Source organism: Microchirus variegatus (assembly GCF_963457635.1).
Source record: "Microchirus variegatus genome assembly, chromosome: 11".
Lineage (NCBI taxonomy): Eukaryota > Metazoa > Chordata > Actinopteri > Pleuronectiformes > Soleidae > Microchirus > Microchirus variegatus.
The window spans coordinates 552,250-574,069 of NC_139812.1; the positions used below are offsets into that span (position 1 = coordinate 552,250).

The 21,820-nt window shown below is 38.0% G+C and overlaps 3 protein-coding genes across 3 annotated transcripts; 1 reads left to right on the forward strand and 2 right to left on the reverse strand.

Annotated features, from left to right (window-relative positions):
* Window positions 1-399: 399 nt before the first annotated feature.
* Window positions 400-7,463, reverse strand: LOC310934032 (WW domain binding protein 1-like). Its single transcript, XM_083897648.1, has 4 exons — window positions 7,352-7,463; window positions 4,255-4,357; window positions 3,580-3,741; window positions 400-1,714 (listed from the first exon to the last, which is right to left on the reverse strand). The coding sequence occupies exons 1-4, from the start codon at window positions 7,436-7,438 to the stop codon at window positions 1,260-1,262; spliced, it is 807 nt and encodes a 268-aa protein (XP_083753774.1). The 5' UTR covers window positions 7,439-7,463; the 3' UTR covers window positions 400-1,259.
* Window positions 7,464-9,254: 1,791 nt separating this feature from the next.
* On the reverse strand, window positions 9,255-17,194 carry cyp17a1 (cytochrome P450, family 17, subfamily A, polypeptide 1; the record flags this gene model as incomplete). The annotated part of the gene is made up of 8 exons (XM_083897976.1): window positions 9,255-9,526; window positions 12,296-12,399; window positions 12,485-12,654; window positions 13,345-13,563; window positions 15,373-15,459; window positions 15,650-15,885; window positions 16,646-16,784; window positions 16,880-17,194. The coding sequence occupies 8 exons, from the start codon at window positions 17,192-17,194 to the stop codon at window positions 9,255-9,257; spliced, it is 1,542 nt and encodes a 513-aa protein (XP_083754102.1).
* Window positions 17,195-18,258: 1,064 nt separating this feature from the next.
* Window positions 18,259-21,296, forward strand: borcs7 (BLOC-1 related complex subunit 7). The gene is made up of 5 exons (XM_083897650.1): window positions 18,259-18,392; window positions 18,824-18,886; window positions 20,050-20,093; window positions 20,185-20,205; window positions 20,324-21,296. The coding sequence occupies exons 1-5, from the start codon at window positions 18,261-18,263 to the stop codon at window positions 20,373-20,375; spliced, it is 312 nt and encodes a 103-aa protein (XP_083753776.1). The 5' UTR covers window positions 18,259-18,260; the 3' UTR covers window positions 20,376-21,296.
* The last annotated feature ends 524 nt before the right edge of the window (window positions 21,297-21,820 follow it).

The window sequence follows — 21,820 nt, forward strand, 5'->3', positions numbered from 1 at the left end:
CTTCCAGGTCATGTGACTTAAAAACTCCAAATCAGTGCAGAAACATAGTACTAGACTGCCTAGTCAGGACACACCTTTTTTTATTCCATTTTAGTCCTTTTTATAATTTTTTATAATTTTTATAATTTAAATATTAGCATTTTAGCTCAATAGCTTCCAGGTCATGTGACCTAAAGACTCCAAATCAGTGCAGACACATAGTACTAGACTGCCTAGTCAGGACACACCTTTTTTTATTCCATTTTAGTCCTTTTTATATTTTTTATAATTTTTTTAATGTAATTATTAGCATTTTAGCTCAATATAGAATATAATATAGATATTATAATAATATAGAAATAGGAATAAAAAATAAATGTTGTTACTAAAACACAAAGCTTTCATTCTTCATATCTTTTAATGATATTTTGTACAAAATACAAAAGGAAAATAGAATTTAATTTTATTCAGCAGACAGTAAACGATTACACAGACTATAGCACCATGTGCTGAAGACCACTTTAAATGCTGCATATGTAGAAAAGTGCTCGACTCTGACTACTGACTTCACAGCAGCAACATTGCCTCAGTGCAACCTATAGTTTGGTTTTCACTTTCACAGAATGATGTATTGAAACCAACACCCCTCAACATGTGGATACTTGATGTATACCTACCATATTTAACTAGGTAGAGTTTGGTAACCATTGTGCAGCATTTAACATCGATTCAATGAGTGCACAACAGTCCATAGAAACTGATATTGACTAGATAATGATGAAGTCACCAACTGCAAGTCCAGGGAACTCCAGAACTTTGATTAAGTTCACCTTATTATTGTAGCCTCATGTAACCTTATTAAGGTTACATGCAGTTTTCTAGAGAGTGAGGCCTTTTAGGCTCAGTAACGTTCAGCATTTCTGACTCAGCTACAGCTCATTCTCATTCTGGCAACATGGGTATCACAGTACTACGAGCTTGCAAATATAGAGTTTGCATGCTGTAAATTAAAATGTACATTGTTAATTAACTGGCTGCACCATTGTTATCAGTGTATAGTGTGTATACCTAAATACATAAGACTTAATACATTTCTTTCATGATGTACCTTTAAATATTGGAGGAACCTGACATTGAGTACATTGGCTGCTGGATTAACTGTTTCAATCAGAGGTTAAGAAATAAAAAAAATATACAAAAAAACGCTATTACAGTGCAGCATAAGGTCACTGACTGCAGCAGAGTTAAGATCCTGCATATACTCACTTCAACTTTTAGGATTACCTATCAGCCTGAGGCTCTGTGTGTCCATCTCTGTTCTCATGAAGAACTGAATCATCAATGTGTTCAGCAGTATCAGGACCACAGTGATCACATGGGTCAACCTCCTGCTCCTCTGTCTCTTCTTCTGGTTGTAAAAAGCTGAAATGTTCCCACGACTCCTGACCATCACATACTTCGATCCCAGAATCACCTGTGAATCGCCGGTACCTGCCTGGTGAAGAATCCTTGTTGTTGGACGCACTGTGAAGGAAGCCGTGTGTGACCTCTGTAGTTGCAGGGAGCGCTGCATCTGCATTAGTTTCGACAGAGACAGGTGAGTGGAGGCAAGGTGATTCCTCATGTGCATCTGTTATGGGAGGTACTAGCTGAACAGGGGTGTACGGAGGAGGAGGTGTGGCTGGTCGGTTTGATACCTCGTCATAGGGCGGCAGCAGATAAACTGGTAAGAATCCTGAAGCATAACCAATGAAAAAGGACGTTAAGAAGTAAATTGGTGTTTCACCCAGTGACATTAAGATTACAACACAAATAAGCTCAAATAAATCAATATCACAGGATTAAGTGAAGATTTGTGGGATTTTTGAATCATTGTCAGTGATTGTTCTGCAATGCAATGTTTTTTCACCCCTACATCAACTGTAATTAAATTTGACATCAAATATGCACCATAAGCAAAACAAGTCAAGTTCAAATAAATTCCAACACCCCCACGGCACGTGCCGCTGTTGTGCACCTATTACACCACAAACATCACAGTTTTCATTACGTTATTAACAATTTCAAGAATCGATTCTTTATTAAGATTCTAGTGTAAGAGTATTCATAACATACATCATTCAGTAGGGTAGGATGGCATATACATTCCTGAACGGGAAATACCTGACAAGTGGGGACTCCACTTCTGCCGGTGTTCCCGGGGCCCAGTTTAATGTTGTTTATATTTTTGCTGAATGAAGTACGTTTATGTTTTATATTAGTTTAATTGTTTAATGTTGCTAACCTTTACATATATACAGTTAGGTCCATAAATATTTGGACATCGACACAGTTCTCTTTATTTTGGCTCTATGCACCACTACAATGGATTTGAAATGAAACGAACAAGATGTGCTTTAACTGCACACTTTCAGCTTTAATTTGACCTAACTGTATATACTGTCATTGATATTGCTGTTCACGCCTCTCTCACTCTCTCTCCCCCTGACTCTGTCTATGTATCTGTCTCTCTTTCACTCCCCTTGTCTTTCCACTTCCCGTCCTGCTGTTTGGTCTGGTTGCTCACACCACATAATCATAAAACAAATAAATTAGAATAAAAATAATAATAACTACAGGCCAAGTATCACAGACTCGGTACTGGGCAGGACAGGTTATAAAAATAATTGAATGAATTAATGAAAAAGCTTAAAAAAATAATAATAATGCATCCAAATAATGAGCACTTCACTCCCCCGTCTGGTGTGCAAAGAATTTAGAATGATACAAGCTTTCATGTCCGAGTCTCCAAAAGTCTATAATAACAATTCCAATCGATTTAATGCGGCCCACCATTACATTACCATTACAAAATATTGAGCCCTGTCCCAACTTGTAAAAAGTAAGGTTAGCTACAAACAGTCACGGCTACTTAAATTCTAATAGCTGGAGGACGAGTGTTTGTCATAGCGTTGCACTGGAAATTTGACTCCTGTCCAGAGTAGTTTAACCCAGAAGTAAATTCTGTTTAAACACCTCCCCACCAGTCAAAAACTGATTTAAATCTGGATTTGTGTTCTTTGACCAGCAGGATGTCATGGTTTTGGGAGGAAACGGGGAAGAAAACCACACATCCACTCTTTGGTCAGTTGCATACAGAGAGAAAAAAAGAGGTACAACGACACTTCGGCACGTGCGAGCATGTGCACGGAAGTGTACCAGGGCCTTCACACTGTGCTTCTGTGTGTGTGTGTGCGTGTCCGCAAGCAGTAAATACAGTGTATCTCACTGCAGCAGAATTATGCATTTCCTTCTTGTAACATATTTAGGTTTATGACAGAAAGTCAGTAGATTTGTTTCTAGTCGCTTTTTATCTCGAGTGTGGTGTGTGAGGGAGAGCGAGTGAGAAAGAGCGTGCAGGGCAGAGCAAGGAGATGCTTTTCTGTAGCAAAACAAAAGTTATGTTCTAAAAAAGAAACGTACTATGTATTTGTTTTGGTGTCAAACATGCACACTCCACTCTCATTGAGTGGCCTGGCAGTAGCTATCAGTAAAAGGCCAATAACCACCTGCTCCTAAAATCACGACACCCGAGTCAACTCCAGTCACACAGCTACTTACTGAGATAGATGGGGAGCTGAGAGTTGTTATGAGCCTCTCTGTAGGCAATGAGGTTGATCTCGTTCTGCCGGCGCTGCTGCTGGAAGCGCTGCTTTGAGCGCCAGTGCTGACACACGCAGCAGCAAGTCAGGATAATGATTAGGGTCCACACCAACCAAAACCCTGCAGGGAGCCCACAGTGCATGTTTATATACAGCTCTACACATACATACTATATGTTGTGTTATGCTTTAGTCCAGCGGTCCCCAACCACTGCACAGAAAGAATAAATAACTTACATTATTTCCATTTTATTTATTATCGGGGTCTGAACAATGTTTTATTTTGAAAAATGACCGGATTCCCTCGCTGCAGCGATTTCTCTCAGAAAAGAAGTCACCGCTGGCAGAACATTTCAGTGGCAAGGAGTGAGTCGCAAAACTCGCTTACTTGTGCGACGTATTCAGCCTACACATCTACACAAAAATAAGTAAATGAACTAATGTCCAAGACCGCAGACCTCACTCACTCGCACTCTTTACTCTCTCTCTCCCGCCCGCCCGCCCGCGCTCTTAGCGCATACTGAAATGCTGAGTGCTTTAGTAGTATTCCAGCCTATTTTTTCTGAGTAGTTTTAGTTGAAGAGGGAACACAAGGACACAAACAAACAGAATGAAATAGAGGTCAGTAACTTACACCACAGTTCATAGTAGTAGCTGCAGCACTGTGTCTCTCCACAACAATGACCAGACTCACAGATGTAGCTCTGGTTGTTTACTCCCTGGCACAGCAACTTGGCCTGTAAATACACAAATCATAGAAAGCTAACATCCAAAACATGATAACAAGACAAACATAATAATAATAATAGCACAATAGTATCAGCACAACATCGGTATCTGCTAATGTATTAAAATGTATTATTGGATAACTGAACCTACCGAGTGTGCACATGTTAAAAGGAAGTGAAACTGGTTGTATGTTGCAATATGATGCAAGTCAATAAAGCACTGCTGCTGTTCAGCACGTCATTGTCTGATTGCATGATTACACTACAGAAACATTATGTATGTATAGTGCTTTTCTGGTCTTGATAACCACTCAAAGCTGATTTACAATACAGTTTTGCCTCTCACACCAATCACTCACTATGTGTGTCCAAATGTCATGAAAAAGCATACACTATGTTTATTAAATGTCATGAAAAAGCTACAATATGTTCAAACTTTCCATTCAATGCATTAATAAAGAAATGGAGGCTTAACTATTTTTTATATGATAATTAATACATTTATATTATAATGTAATAAATATAATGAATAAGTGCTAAATAAACCCATGATATCCTCAATGTGTCCAAATGAGCTCAATAATAAAGAAAAAATGCCTTAACTATTTTTTCTGTGTTCACTAATAAGTTAACCAGTGAACTTATTATGTAACTATTACCAATCATAGCCAAAGTAATAATGATTATACTTGTAGATAGTTGTTACATGAATCATTGTACAACATTTGAAGGCAATATCTCCATCAGTCTGGAAGATAAAGCCCAAAATGTGTTTTTAGCATATGAATTCATTAATTTGCTAATTAATAATAAAGCTACAAAGATAGGGATAATTCTCAGGTGGTATGTGATGCCCATGCAAAATTTGAAGCCAATACCTGCAATACTTTGGAAGATACAGGCCAAAATATGCTTTTTATATCATTAATGAATTAATTAACTAATTAATAATAATGGTAGACAGCTCAAAATCAATAGGGATCATCTACAGGGGGTATGTGACCCATAAAAAAAATAAGAACATTTATTCTCAAACGCCTTTACAGTTATCGATTAACGGCTAAAATCTGCGGACGCGTGAGACTGATTCAATAATATCTGCGCGCGTTTCTCACGGATATAAATACATAAATTTAGTGTTGAATGACACATGCCAGTGACAGATAAACATGCCAGTGAGTGTTAGTGTTGTTATTGTTCCTAATAATATGATCATCACAGTCTGTAGGTTTCCTTACCTGACTTTGTTTTAATATGTTATGATCATTATAGTAATATAATATTATTCTAAGAATAATATTAAATATAACAATAACAATTATAATAATAGTGAGCTTTATTGGCAAACTTCACAATTAATGTGCGCTGGAATTTATTTTTGTAAAATTATGTCATTATTTTCTTGGACAATAATATAGAAAACCCCAGAGTCATGAAAGCAACATTTGTGGACAATAAAACTTTTGTAGAAATATTGAAAATGTCACTCACACTCTCTCTCTCACACACACACACACACTGAGCTGCCTTGGCGGAGGTCTGCGCTCTCCGGGTGCTTTTCTAGTTCAACCTGTCACAATGATGGACAGCCTTCAGATTGTTATGACGTGACAGACACCACTGCAGATGCCACGTCATCTGCTGAAAATTCTTGCATTCATGACATCACAATACTTTCCACACCTACATCATTCACAACAAACAATCAAAACAATATTGTTTTATCATGTCTGAGTGTATCCCCACACCATGAAGTCATAATGGCAATGACATATGAATGTGCACATCTTAAAAGGGCTGCAACTAATGAAACTATTAATAATTTATTGATATAGAATTGTTATCTCAATTAATCTCAATTGATGAGTCCTTTGGTCCATAAAATGTCAGAAAATCATTTAATAAAACGTCAAACAGTGCTCCCCAAACCTCAAAATGAGTAGTGGTCAAATGTCTATAGCAGGGGTCTGCAACCTGTGGCTCTAGAGCCTCATGTGGCTCTTCAGCCCCTCTGTAGTGGCTCCTTCTCGCTTTGAAGTCAAAACTTTTCATGGTTTTCTCACTTTTTGGTCAAGTTAAAGGCATAAATAAAAGTGTTTTTGATATTTTGTCCGTCGCATCCAATTGAAAAACCTCCCCCAAAAGCCATTCAAGTAAAATGTGTACATGGAGAAGTCCTGTCCATCTTTAGATCCATGTACTTCTAGATCCATGTTTCTCAGACATAAACTACATAAAATTGTACCTAAAATTACATTTCAAAGTCATTTTTATACACTTCAGATGTTGCGTATCAACTTGCGACAAACTGCAGTGCTTTAAATATAGTATATATGTGCTCAAAAAATGTGATTTTCTCTTAATTTTGAGGATCAAATAGGTTTTGCGGCTCCAGAATAATTTTATTTGGGTGGAGAGGGTGCAAAAATTGCTCTTTTTATTCTAGAGGGTTGCAGAACCCTGGTCTATAGAAACTATTTTTAGATTTCCAGTTGACTGTCAGAGCAATGAAACCGGATGAGCACATTATGAAGCAGTGTTTTGTGTTTATAAAAAAGTGAAACGAAATCATTTAACACCATCATCCATCAAGTGGTTAGGAAAGTCGAATTTATACATTTCAGAGTTTATCTGAACATTGTACTAATACAAAAAAAAAATCAACCATTTAAATGTGCCGTGTATATACTCGTTGTCGTATACGACTAAATAATATCTCAGTAATTGTTTTCAGACATATAGGTTCAGATAGGGAGCGAATCCTCGTTCATTGTGCTACAGAAAGTAAAACACAAGTGCCCTTAAAGTCCCTTACGTTTACCGAGGAGAGTCTCCAACTCCATATTTCAACAGCATCCGTAACTATAGCTTGGCTAATATTGAAGAACTTTGAAGAGAAAACTAAACATAGAGCTAACAAAGCTAACGAGCTAACAAACTGGCTAAGTTAGTGTAGCTTATTATGCTAGTGTTCCAGTGTAAAGACCGTCGCTCGGCTCCTACCTCTGCCTCTGTCGCCACCGTCGGAGAAGTTTCTTGTCCAATACTGAACTTCGGTGACACCATTGCCAAAGACAAGAGGGTATTCATCAAACATTCAATCGTTAATGGACCATTTCACTGTTCACAAACAGCCTGGGAACTCTGTGACTCTGTGACTCTGTGACTCTGTGACTCGTTCACCAAAACAAAAACAAAGTCCTGCTAACTTTTACACTCGTTTCCGCACATCGCTCTGACTCGCTCCGATTGGTCCGTTCAGGAATGTGGGCGTTTCTGTACAGCGATTGGCTGTCTCCGTTGTCAATTCAATTCAAGTTTTGTTTTCTTTAAAGGGACAATGTGTAGTATTTATGTGTTTATATGACCCAAAGTCCACTTTTTTGATGTTTCTGTCGCCTATTACTAAATATTCAACAATTTAAATGTCTACTTAAATTTGTTGAGATATTTATTCTTGTGGATTGTGGTGCCACAGGTAGTTTTCAAGCTGTTTTCCATTTGAAACTGAATGCCCTGAAATATAAATGTCTGTATTTATTGTGCTTTTTATAGTCTTGATAATCTTTGCACACTAGATATTGTTATTCACACCAGTATTTATAGAGCACATCTATGCAGTGATTTTTCCACCCCATAGCTATCAAATCTATTTTATTTGCATGCTGCCAGCAGGAGTAGACTTGAGGAGCAGAAGCTTGAAACCCAAACCTTGCGGTTAGAGGACAAACCTGCTCTAGCACAGAGTCACAGCTGCCATTTAACTATACAGATATGCTGTGTTCAAATCTTTTTGATTTTTTACCACAGTCACTAGTTGAGCACATTAAAAATCTCCCATTGTAATCATAACTCCAAGTTATTCGAAAGCACCGAACTCAGGATGTCCCGTATATCAGTGATTCCCAAAGACTGGAGCCGGACCTACATGGCTGGGGAGACATTAAAGGGACAATATGTAGTATTTATGGGTTTATATAACCCAAAATCCACTTTTTTATACATATTATGTGCTCCTGCATTGTCTAGTCGCTGTATAATAGCTTTTGTTTCATTTTCGTAGTATTTCAAAAAGTCATGTAAAATAACATGGTCGCGGGCCGTGGTTGCATAGCCACTGTTAGCAGAGAGACGCCATGTTTCTACCGGAGCCTGTAAGGACAAACGCGAGAGAACAAATCAAGCGTCTCTTTACTTGTAGCGGAAGTCCCGCCTCCACTCTCTCCCGCGGTAGCTCCGCCCTCTCCCTCGCCTCACGAACCTCATCTGCTGACACGGAGAAAGACGAGGAGGACGACATTTGACCCTCTGAGGATACCGTAGCGCTCAGGGAAGGGAGGGGGTGAGCAGAGGAGCAGTTCTTTGTTGTAAATTTCAGCCTCTCCTCTAGATGGCACTATAAACTACTTATTTCACCTTTAAGTGAAAACAATTGATATTATTTATTTTAATCTTTTAATCTTGTTTTTCTTTTTCTAAGACTATAGTTGGTGTTTAAGTATTGTATATGTCTTAAAATAACACATAATAGTCATCATTTTTCAAATTTCCTGTCAACTTTTAACAGTTTTTTTTAACAAAAACACAGTGGGCTGCCGGTGAGCTGCCTGAGAGGTCCTACCACCGGACTTAGCAGGTTTTCTGGAGATGTGATGTGAAGGAAAAGTACCTTATTGATGAGAACATGGGTGATTAACTTGATCTTGGTTTTATTCAAATACAACACACACAAAAAAAGATAAGTAAATACTTCAGATCATTCCAAAGTGTATTCATAAACCAAGTAGGAACTGCTAATAAATAATAAAAAATGCAATACAAAGGTGTAATATGTCAATTTCACTCCAGGCAAACAAACAATAGTTGCCATGATGTATGTATGTTCTATTTATTAAAAAAAAAAGAACTAGAAGTGGTTTTCCTCCCTCTCTGGTCTGGGTGTAGCGTTCACTTTGTACTTGGCCGGCTGTAGGACCACACCAAACTTGCCCTCCAGGCTGGGCAGAGGGTGACCTGGTGGGACAGAGAGGGTGAAGTGCTGCAAGATCCAGGACAGGAAGAGGAAGATCTCCATCTTGGCTAAAGCCTCGCCCAGACACACCCTGACCCCTGCACCAAAGGGCAGGTAGCTGGACGATGGGAGGATCAGACCTGTGCCTTCACTATTCAAGAAGCGACCTGCGGAGGAAGATAACAAAAAACAAGGCAATCAGAGATGGCAGACTTAGCCCCATTCACGCAACAAGCCTCTGACGCCCTCGGCTGGTCATAGTGGCAAGTGCAAGTACAAACAAATGGACAAAAAACAAACACAGAGCAGCCAAAAACAATACTTCTCTCTCACTCCATGGGGTGAAGTACAAACAAAACTCATAAACAGGTTTAATTAATATCTAGACCACTGCTGATGTTCTTCAAGCTGAGCTGATCATGTTTTGGTCATGTGAGATCATTTTCACTATTTTATTGAAAAACAAATTAAAAGGATTATATCATCCTCCACCAATCCCAGCTGACGCAGAAATAAAAGCAGGGTTTATCCTGGACAGGTTGCCAGTCCATCGTAGGGCCAACACACAGACACGAGCAACCATTCACTCTCACATTCACAGTCACTTTATAGCAGGGGTTCTCAAAGTTTTGATACCTGAGGGCCAATTTAGGAACCCAACATTGGACTGAGGGCCGCCAAAGGGAAAAAAAAGGAAAAAAACTGTAAGAAATCTTATTTGTAATAACTATGGCGTCCAAAATTTGACAAAACCGACATACTATACTACGTCGTCCAAAATGTGACTTTTTTTTTTTTTTTTAATTTTTGGTCCAAAATTTGACGAAAACGTCATACTATACTATGTCGTTCAAAATTTTACAATTTTTTGGGGAAAACAGTTTTTGGTCCAAAATTTGACAAAAACGTTGTACAATACTATGTCGTCCCAAATTTGAAATTTTTTTTTGGTCCAAAATTTGACAAAAATGACATATATGCCGTCCCAAATTTGACATTTTTTCTAAAAAAAATTTCGGGCCAAAATCTGACAAAAATGACATATATGCCGTCCCACATTTTTGGGAAAAAATTTAAATACCAAAATTTGACAAAAACGTCATACTATACTATGTCGTTCAAAATTTTACAATTTTTTGGGGAAAACAGTTTTTGGTCCAAAATTTGACAAAAACGTTGTACAATACTATGTCGTCCCAAATTTGAATTTTTTTTTTGGTCCAAAATTTGACAAAAATGACATATATGCCGTCCCAAATTTGACATTTTTTCTCAAAAAAAATTTCGGGCCAAAATCTGACAAAAATGACATATATGCCGTCCCACATTTTTGGGAAAAAATTTAAATACCAAAATTTGACAAAAACGTCATACTATATTATGTCGTTCAAAATTTTACAATTTTTTGGGGAAAACAGTTTTTGGTCCAAAATTTGACAAAAACGTTGTACAATACTATGTCGTCCCAAATTTGAATTTTTTTTTTGGTCCAAAATTTGACAAAAATGACATATATGCCGTCCCAAATTTGACATTTTTTCTCAAAAAAAATTTCGGGCCAAAATCTGACAAAAATGACATATATGCCGTCCCACATTTTTGGGAAAAAATTTAAATACCAAAATTTGACAAAAACGTCATACTATACTATGTCGTTCAAAATTTTACAATTTTTTGGGGAAAACAGTTTTTGGTCCAAAATTTGACAAAAACGTTGTACGATACTATGTCGTCCCAAATTTGAAATTTTTTTTTGGTCCAAAATTTGACAAAAATGACATATATGCCGTCCCAAATTTGACATTTTTTCTCAAAAAAAATTTCGGGCCAAAATCTGACAAAAATGACATATATGCCGTCCCACATTTTTGGGAAAAAATTTAAATACCAAAATTTGACAAAAACGTCATACTATACTATGTCGTTCAAAATTTTACAATTTTTTGGGGAAAACAGTTTTTGGTCCAAAATTTGACAAAAACGTTGTACGATACTATGTCGTCCCAAATTTGAAATTTTTTTTTGGTCCAAAATTTGACAAAAATGACATATATGCCGTCCCAAATTTGACATTTTGTCTCAAAAAAAATTTCGGGCCAAAATCTGACAAAAATGACATATATGCCGTCCCACATTTTTGGGAAAAAATTTAAATACCAAAATTTGACAAAAACGTCATACTATACTTTGTCACTATGTCATCCAAAATTTGATGATATAGTAAATACAGTTGTACAGTTTACACTTATTGGTCTGTATCCACTAATGTCCAATAAACATTTAACAAGCTTAGTCACTCTTGGATTAAAACTATCAACTGTAATTCATTGCGGGGCCGCCAGAAATGTTTCTGCGGGCCGCCATTGGCCCCTGGGCCGCACTTTGAGAACCAATGCTTTATAGTGTCCAATTAGCCACCACGTCCCCCCAGAGTTTATACCATTGCTAATCACCAAACAGTGAGAGGAACATGCCAACTCTACACAGAAAGACCTTCAGCTGAACCAGGATTCCAACCAGTTATCTTTTTTTCTGAGAGGCAAGTGTTGGATTTGAACTGTGATTTTGGACTTCAAAATGTGATTGGGAAATTCGAACAGTGGAGGGCAGCATTGCACTTCTTAGCGTACATCCTGCCAGAATTTATTGGGAGATGAACTACCTTGGAGGAACTTTGTACTGTGTTCAGGATTTGTTGTCTTTACTTGTCATTAGGGAGTTTTGGCATTTCGTCATGCAACTGGTGGATATACAGGGTTGTAAAGGGACAGCAACGTTTTTGGAGGGAGAAGAACTTTGATCTTGAGACTTTGAACTTCTGAGGAACCACCAAGGTGATTGGTGGAGTGATTTGGACGACTTTGATCATCTGTCAATGGTCAGAATTGCATTAGCAAGCTCTATATATATATATATGAGACTCAGCTTCTACTCACCAGGATCAAAGAGCTCAGGATTGTCCCACTCCTTGTCGTCATGGTGCAGCGACCACAGGTTGACGATGACTCGACTTCCTTTCCTCACAGCGAAGTCCCCAATGCTGCGCGCAGCAAAGACAGGAAACCGGCTTATAGAACAGTATGTCATCGTTTTTCCTCAGCACAATTATGGCAGGATGAGTTTACCTGGTGTCACTGAGGGCGACGTGGGGGATGAGCAGAGGGGCCACGGGGCGGATCCTTAACACCTCTCTGATGGTGGCCTCCAGGTAGGGAAGGCTGCCTCTGTCACAGAGTTGTGGCGACTTACCACACCCCAGCTTACTGTCCAGCTCCTCTTGGATATGCCTCTGCACCTACAATCATAAAGACATTATTTGGTCTTTAAAGTGATCACATTCACGAAGGACAACACATATATTTAGTCGTAACACTGCTAAGGATGTAGCATCAGGCACAGATCACAGGGAGAACATGGGTCTTGTTCCCCTTAACTTCAGAAAAACATGAAATAAATGATGATGAACAGCCTACTTCTTTAACTTTGCTAAGGAGGTTATGTTTTCATGGCCGTGTGTTTATCCACCCGTTGGCAAGTTCCTGTCTACAGTTTTTGATGGATCTATCTATCTACTGATGAGAAAATTATTACAATTTAAAGAAATCTCTAGCTGTCGTATTGGACAAAAATCACATCCTTGTTTTAAATTTGAAAGCAATGTATTATGTGTATACAGGATCAGACACTCTACCATCAACTCCAGATTACAGATTTGCTGGCAATATAAATTGAACAACATGGAGTCCATGTCAATGACTATCGAAGTACTTTCTTCATAGTTTTGGCAAACTTATTATATATGTTATTTTGTTTTTTATAATAAAAGTACCCAACTTTAAAGGATGCAACTGCAAAACAAATCTACCTACAGGTTAAAATAATTCAACAAAAGACAGCCTCAACTGTGAAAAAATTTTTTTAGCTTTCACAAGCTTTTCAGACAAACAGTGACCTTTTAAGCGGAATAATCCTTAGCCAGCCTTACCTGTGGGTGATGGATGAGGTAGATGATGGCCCATTTGAGCACAGTGGTGGTGGTTTCCACACCAGCTCCAAAGATGTCTCCCACAGTCATGAGGAGATGGTCATCACTGAGGCCCACAGACTCTGCACTGACCTCTGCTGTGTTGTTGTTCTCAGCACTGCGCTTCGCTCTCAGCAGAGCGTCCAGTAGATCCCTCTGCACATGGTCACTGTAATCTGCCTGAGAAGAGGAACCACGTCTCACTGTGTACTCAGTGATAAGTAATACACTGTTCACTGCATTTCATTGAAGGTCTGTAGCTCAGGGAACATGATTATTATATCAGCGAGAAATGCGGATATTATGGATCGGTCTCACGCGTCTGCATATTTTAGCCGTTAACGCGATAACTGTAAAGGCGTTTGAGATTAAATGTTCTTATTTTTTTTAATGGGTCACATACCCCCTGTAGATGATCCCTATTGATTTTGAGCTGTCTACCATTATTATTAATTAGTTAATTAATTAATTAATGATATAAAAAGCATATTTTGGCCTGTATCTTCCAAAGTATTGCAGGTATTGGCTTCAAATGTTGCATGGGCATCACATACCACCTGAGAATTATCCCTATCTTTGTAGCTTTATTATTAATTAGCAAATTCATTAATTTATTACACATTTTGGGCTTTATCTTCCAGACTGATGGAGATATTGCCTTCAAATGTTGTACAATGATTCATGTAACAACTATCTACAAGTACAATCATTATTACTTTGGCTATGATTGGTAATAGTTACATAATAAGTTAACTGATTAACTTATTAGTGAACACAGAAAAAATATTTTTTTCATTTTTTCTTTATTATTGAGCTCATTTGGACACATTGAGGATATCATGGGTTTATTTAGCACTTATTCATAATATTTATTACATTATAATATACATTTATTAATTATCATATAAAAAATAGTTAAGCCTCCATTTCTTTATTAATGCATTGAATGGAAAGTTTGAACATATTGTAGCTTTTTCATGAAATGTAATAAACTTTTTCATGACATTTGGACACTTTGAAGATATGGCAGGTGTGGTTAGCATTTTAATATTCATAATATTTAACAAGGTATAATAGGTTAACTAGTTTTATTAAAAACTAGAGAGAAATGTATGAGTTCAGGTATTCTGTGTTCAATATGGAGTTTATATGGATACTTTGAACATGTATAAAGTGTAGTCAGCATTATATCATAATATTTAACTGTTATTTTGTTGAATTTATTCATAATTAATTAAAACACTTAGTGTCAGGTGCGAGTGCGTATACTTTGGGTATATTGGAAAGTTGAGGATTGGACAAGTTTGCGGATATACCCCTTGCTGTCGACCCCTGACAGTGTAGGCTAGTTTGGCAAGTAGGGAATGAGTAGTTGAGAGAGGTTAATTGACAAAGTTACTGATGGTCAATATTCTCCTTGTAGTTAAAGGAATTATTCAGTTGTTTTAAGGTCCTGACACATAATCAGCACTGACTGAGCTGTGTGTTCTCCACTCACTGAGAACCAGCCTGAGACACAGAGGGTCACTCTTTTTCAGAATTAGAATCATTTCATAATGTCTATACCTGATCACTGTACCACAGATTTCAGCTCCTTTTCACCTCCACATATCCACACGTTTTTTTTTTACCTTGTGGAAATATGGTAGCAGCTAGTATACTGTATACACTAGTATACACAACGCAACAAAATAACATGCACCATGTGTGCCATGATGTAAAATAACAGATTTTCTTGAATGACTGTGTGAGTTGTGAGCTTTATAAAGTTATGTTAAATAAATGTAGTGACAAAAAGGACCAGAAACTCTTCAAATATAGTCTACAGTTAGAATGTTGTGGATTTTCCTTCACTCAGGACCTTCTTCTATAACATGTTTTCACATTGTTCAATTTCCCCGTCCTTGCTAAAGTCATTTCTTACATGTTAGGGGTATTTATGACGTTTGGTCAAGTCTAGTAACACACAGTGAAAAGAGTAGAACTCACCTTGTGTTCGTCATATTTCTTCTGCAGAAGTTTGTCTCTAATTGAAACACAATGCTTTAGAAGATGCAGGTCTGCGCTGGGGAAAATCTGTCACAGACAAAGAGACAAATGCTAACATGACTTAGTGTTCTATTGATAATTAGGTAGGGAGTTATTTTTTAATAATAATATAACAAGAATCAGACAAAACTAAATTGGTCACAATAGTTCACATTAAGAGAGAAGGCTTACTGATTTTTCCATATTAAACTTATGCTTTGATAATGATCTTATCTACCTGTAACCAGGGAAAGATGTCCACCAGGCTGTCCTTTCCAACAGTGTCCACGATGCCCTGACTGTATTCCAGCATGGACTCAAACTCTGGGTCTCCTCGGCAATAGGACGAGTTGAAGCAGAGTGAACAGATGACGTTGGTGACGGCACGTGTGAGCTCAGGAGACAGATCCAGGGCCAGTTGAGCAGCTGCTGCCTCAGACAGGATGGAGCACAGAGACTGGGCCTCTGCACAGACTGAACACACTCACACTTCACTGACAAACCTTTTCAAAATAGTCAAATCTTATAATATTATGAGTGGATTTCTACAGTAGCATTACTGTACATTGTTTGATGCGGCTGTTTAAAATAATTTTAAAATCACTAATATACTGATGGATCTTGTTTACTGTTCATAAACGTAATGGTTTAACAATGCATTTTATTTTATGACCAGATCAGTTATTTTGTTAGTTAACAAATCCTCAATAACTATAATATATATCAACAAATAACCAGAGAAGAAAGTTATACATATTAGTAATATACAAATATTTATTACATGCCAATAAAAATGTAATGGAATGGAATTGTATTTGTGAAAATGAAGTACAGTGAGTAGATTTACAGGGTAACTCTCCATCAGTGTATTGTATTAGTGTGATGTGGCATAATATATCATATATTATATTCTGGTACTGTTACCAGTATAAGTAAAGCCAGTTTTTTTTCATTTTCTTAACTCTTGGGGCAAATATTTCCACTGACTTTTTCAAGTTTGAAACAAATTGCATTTATTCTGGTATATACTGCCACCATGTCCTAGAGTTCACACAGATGAGCCTGTTTAATTCGCTTTGTGATTCTACTACAGAGAAAAGAACATCTGTATTTGTATTTAACTGGTTTATAGACTCAGTATTTATCATAAGTTCTGTATAGAGTGCAGGGTTTGGAGTGTTCATCTTGTAACCGTCACGTTGAGCGAAAAAGAATGATTTTAAAGAAGACTCACTGATCTTCTCGATGGAGGCAGAACCCTCTCCAAACATGCAAAGAGCTCCATGCACTATTTTCCTGTGGAACCTCCAGGTGGCGCTGAAGTCTCCAAATGCAATGTCTTTCCCACCTCTGGTCAGAATATCTGTGGTGACCTTAAACAGACAGAGATAGACAAGAAAATGCATTAGTGACAACTGCTGCTGCTGCTGCTCAAAGGAAGAAGTCATAAAAGAGAAGGTTTACCCACAGTCCTGGGTCTTCCTGCAAACACCTTTCCCTTCTTCATCAGAACCTCTTTAGCATGTTTGTGGTGGTTGATGATGATGACCGTGTGGGAGCCCAACTTCAGAGAGTAGATCTGCCCATATTTTACCTGCAGTCCTTGGAAAAACACATGAGGAGGGTGTGAGCTCCGCAGACTGAGCAGACTGCCAATCAGTGGCAGTGCTGGGAGTTGCGGGGGCTCAGGGAGGCCATGTGTCGACGATCTGAACTTTAAATGCACCACTAAGAAAGCCAGAGCCACAGCCAAAAACAAACACACACACATAAACCAAGTCATTGCTAGAGCAGAGGGTCCTGACAGTGTGGTGTGATGCAGCACTGAGCAAGAATCACACAGAGGAGTTGTGCAGGACGGCACTGAGCTGCCTTTATGCACCTCCTTCAATGTCACATCCTTGATGCTGTGCCAGCTCAGACAAGATAAGAAAACACTCACATTTATTCACTGGTTTGTATAAAAAGATGACAAAATGTGTCCACACATCACTGTGAACACTCAGGAATAGCTTTCAGGAGCATTTATATTGAATATTTACTTTCAGTAGTTAGTTGCTTCATTTGCCTCAAAACTGTAATATTATGGGTTTAATAGTGTATATGATGTGTTGGTTCTGTGTGTAATGGAGTGTCTGTTACAGTGATGAGCTCCAAAATTAAAACTAGTGTCTCATTTATTAACATCAGTCCTGTTTTTGAATGAATTCAAAGCACACTTGCTTATATATGTATCATATTAAAAATCTATTCTCGATCAAATACATCAGAGATGATGTGCTGCAGTTCTGCCCTCAGATTATTTCACTTTGTGGACACGTCACTGTCTCTGGGAATATGTGTCTGTAATAAACATAGGATATTCATTGAAAATGAACTGGAAAGACAGTGAAGTTTTAGGATGACATTCGTGGTAACAGGTGGAAAAGAATTGTGTATTTGTTATACAATTTATTTTATGATCAAGGTCCAGGTACTCCATGAACCACATCAACATGGCACCAAGAAAAGATTTAAACTTTAAATTAACTCTGTGACTAACTGATATGTATGGAATGATGTAAATGTATGAATGGTGTGTAGTGAGTGTAAATATATGTTTTATTAGGGTTTGAGCAAGAATCCTATTGAAACTGAAGGAATTCTTATTATTATTTGTGTTGTATTTGTGGTGCATTGGCATTATTAATACACTACGGTTGTTTGTTATTATTATGTCTATATAATAATAATACGAATAATAATAATAATAATAACAACAGTGATAGCTGTTATTATTATTATAGTATTCCTAATAATTGTTTGCGTTGTGTATTTTGACCCTCTGCGCACACCAGACAAAACCCAAGATGGCGGCTGCTGATTCCCAGCCGCGGTTCGGTCAGTCTGTCAAAGGTTTATTATCCGACAAGGTGGGCTCCTGTAGCGGGGAAGTGATCGCGTTAACCCGCCAGGTTCTCAAAGGATCCCGCAGTCAGGAGGTAAACGGGCAAAATAACTCATTATGTCCCGAGTTTCCTGCGCTAGTTTAGCGGAGCGAGGAAGCGGAAGTGGAACCGTATTTTCAAAATAAACGCATTACTGTCTACATCAGCAGGGAGTTGGTTTTGGAATGTTAGCTTTAGGTTTTTGTTTCCGCTAACGTTATAAAGCGAATATATGCTAGCAGTATATGAATCAACAATGCAGCTAAAACCATTTGACAACAATATTCATTTGTGATTCCATTTCTAAAAAAGTACATGGACTTCAGGAGCGATCTGAAGTCAAACTGTGGTCTGTAACTTCCTGTTTTTATCAGCCTGTCAGCTGAGGAGCTCATCCTCGGGGAAAGTCTTTGTGTGTATTGTGATTTGTTGATATATTTGTTTGCAGCCTAAACGCCTCATTGTTGCTAATTGTTGCCTTTCAGCTTCTGAGTCAAGCAGCGAGGAACATGGTGATTCAGGAGGACGCGATCCTTCACTCAGAGGATGTGAGTGTCTACATCAGGGCTCTGCAACCTTTACTATGTCCTCTCTGCACCCAAATAAAATTAATCTGGAGCCGCAAAACCTATTTGACCCATAAAATTAAGATTATATCACATATTACTTAATTTAATGCAGATATACTACATACAAAATAATGAGTTTGTTGCATTGGGAACTACACAAATAAAACTGCTGACATTTAATTGCTGTTTATAGCCAATATTTTATTTTTATTTTATTTAAGTGTAGGGGAAAAAAAATACTTTGGAATAAAACACAGAATTCCATTGTTCACAGTAAATATGTGGGTTCAAAGATGGACAGGACATTGGATGTGATGCACAAAATGCACATTTTATCACCTTGATTTCTAAATAATAGGTGTTCACTTTGAAAGAAGAGAATGAATATGAAATAAAAATAAACTTTTTTTTATTCAAAGTTACTACAAAGGAGCCACAACAGAAGGCTTGAGGAGCCACATGTGGCTCTAGAGCCGCAGGTTGCAGACCCCTGATCTACATGTTAGTGCACTCACTCACATTGGGACCGTACCTATGTTCCCCGGGTCCTATGTTCCCCGCTTTGTATGTGACCGGGGAACATAGGACCCTTTCTCTAACCCTACCCTACCCTTTTTCAAAAAAAAGGGTCCTATGTTCCCCTGTCGCATACAAAGTGGACCTTTTTTGGGAAAAACAGGGAACATAGGACCCGGGGAACATAATCACTACTGTCCAACAAACACAATCCTGTACAAAATGATTATCATGACAGCAATATGTACACATATTAGCCATCAAAGTAACAATTAAATCATAACAATTAGGACTAAATTGATAGTTTTTTTTTAAATGTGGTTGCATGATGCACTCATAGTCAATCCAGATCCAGATCTGAACAGAATACTGAAGAGATGTGTTCTCAGCCACTATGTGAAGAGGATATAGTGTATTTTATTTACATGGTCTTTAAAGGATGGTTCAGTGTTTATCATACTTAAGGATTTGCAATCTTTGAAGCTCCTTTCCTTAAAAATTTGATTATTTGACCAGTCGTTATCCTGAGAGAGACATATTTGTGAGTCATTTCAATGATTCACACATTTCTCACTGGAGTCAATAATAATAATAACTGCTGATGCTGATTCTCCTCTGTCTTCTAGAGTCTGAGGAAAATGTCCATCATCACCACACATTTACAGTATCAGTGAGTATCAGCCTGTGATGACTGGGACACTTTTTTTTTTCTAACATTTAGAGTTAATCTGTCTGTTTTCTTTTGCCTGTGTGTCACTCAGACAAGAAGCCATTCAGAAGAAGTAAGTGTTTTTCAGCAGAGAGGATGAGTCTGGTTAAATGGAACATTCCGTCGTCACAGTTTTCTCACTGCACCGTAACGCAGAATGATGACGCGTGTCTGTTGTTTCCTTTCCGTAGTGTGGAACATTCTAAAAACCTGCAGGACCAACTGAGACACCTGCTGAAGTGACACGTCCACAGACTTCATAATGACCGTGTTTCTATGTTCCAGCACAGAGCTGCTGTGGATCAGACACCTTCATCTGTCCTTACAGCAGCAAAGAATGAATCATTGAACTGTATCCCTTCTATCCCTGTTTAACATATTTTGGATTATGGACTATATGGACTATGTGACTTGAAAGCTTAAGTATATTTTTACTTCAGTATGGTCGTACTTCATCATACTAAACAATTAGACAAGTGAGTATTTTGAGCTTATTGTGTGCTACAATGATCAACACCCTTTATTATGGTGTGCACACATATTTGGAAGCTTCTTTTCCTCAGACAAAATGGGCCAAAACAAGATAGATTTAACAGGCTCTGAAAAGTACATTTTTTAAATGCCTTTGAGGGGGATACAGTGGTCTATGAGTAGTGTCAGGTGTTCAGTATTAACAAGACTCATAATACTGGGCCAAGAACAAGGTGGAGGTGGGCTACTGATATGAGCTGCTATTATTAAGGGATAACTAATTGGATCTTTTCAGGTTGAAGATGAATTTAAAATAAACTCCTAAACCACCTGCCAGTTTTTAGAAGGTACTTTCTTCAAGCAGTGGTGAGGAGGAGGAGTCTTCCAAGGCCATGATTTTATGCACATTTTTAACACATCACATGCATCCAAGTACTTGACTGCGTGGCGAGGCCAGGAAAGGCCTTAAAGATGACAGAATAAAAACATGGCCCTCTTCCTCACATCACCTTAACCCTGTGGAGAACGTGTGAGGCCTCAGTGGAGAAGATACGTCTTTGAACAAGTGTCTGGGAGGCTGTGGTTGCTGCTGCGCAAAAAGCTGATCATCAACTGATCAAGTAACTGTCAAACCTCATGGATGGAAGGCATGACAGTTATTTAAAAAAGAAAGGGAAGCTATATTTGTACATTTTGTGTATTCGTTATTCTTACTCCAATAAATGAAAACAAACAAGTGAGATGTGAAGAGTTTGGTTTTTAATTGAGTTAATTCTGCACACTACGTTGCCTAATAATAATTATTGTGCACATATAGAAAGCCTGAGAGAGTTATGACCTGAGAAAGCCACAACTCACTTTTGCTTTTCAGGTTTGAGGTTTATTAACAGTTTGGATTGACTGAGAGAACTGTGTATTGCTAGTTTTGTGAACAGATTAAGGCAACTCTAATGGAAAAAAACTAAAAATGTTCAGGCAGCGTTACGAGCTGCTATTTTGCTTGTATCCATCATTTCAAAAAGGACAGAGGCGAAGGATTGTATTGGCACACTGCAGACTCACACCTGTGTTTGGACGCACCATCAGCTCGTTATCAGCAGAGTGAAGGCTGAACAGCTGTAGACCCTGACTGTGTTCCAGAGGCTGAGGCTTGTCACCTAACGCTCTACATGTACTTTCTGTACACAGAGTTCTCCAGGGCTGCACACGCACAGGAC

Coding starts and splice junctions, on each gene's coding strand:
- LOC310934032 (XM_083897648.1), bottom strand. CDS start 7,438: ATGAATACCCTCTTGTCTTTGGCAATGGTGTCACCGAAGTTCAGTATT. Junction 4,358..7,351: donor CGGTGGCGACAGAGGCAGAG/GTAGGAGCCGAG, acceptor GTGTATTTACAG/GCCAAGTTGCTGTGCCAGGG. Junction 3,742..4,254: donor CTACTACTATGAACTGTGGT/GTAAGTTACTGA, acceptor GGCTCCCTGCAG/GGTTTTGGTTGGTGTGGACC.
- borcs7 (XM_083897650.1), top strand. CDS start 18,261: ATGGCGGCTGCTGATTCCCAGCCGCGGTTCGGTCAGTCTGTCAAAGGT. Junction 18,393..18,823: donor AAGGATCCCGCAGTCAGGAG/GTAAACGGGCAA, acceptor GTTGCCTTTCAG/CTTCTGAGTCAAGCAGCGAG. Junction 20,206..20,323: donor CAAGAAGCCATTCAGAAGAA/GTAAGTGTTTTT, acceptor TCCTTTCCGTAG/TGTGGAACATTCTAAAAACC.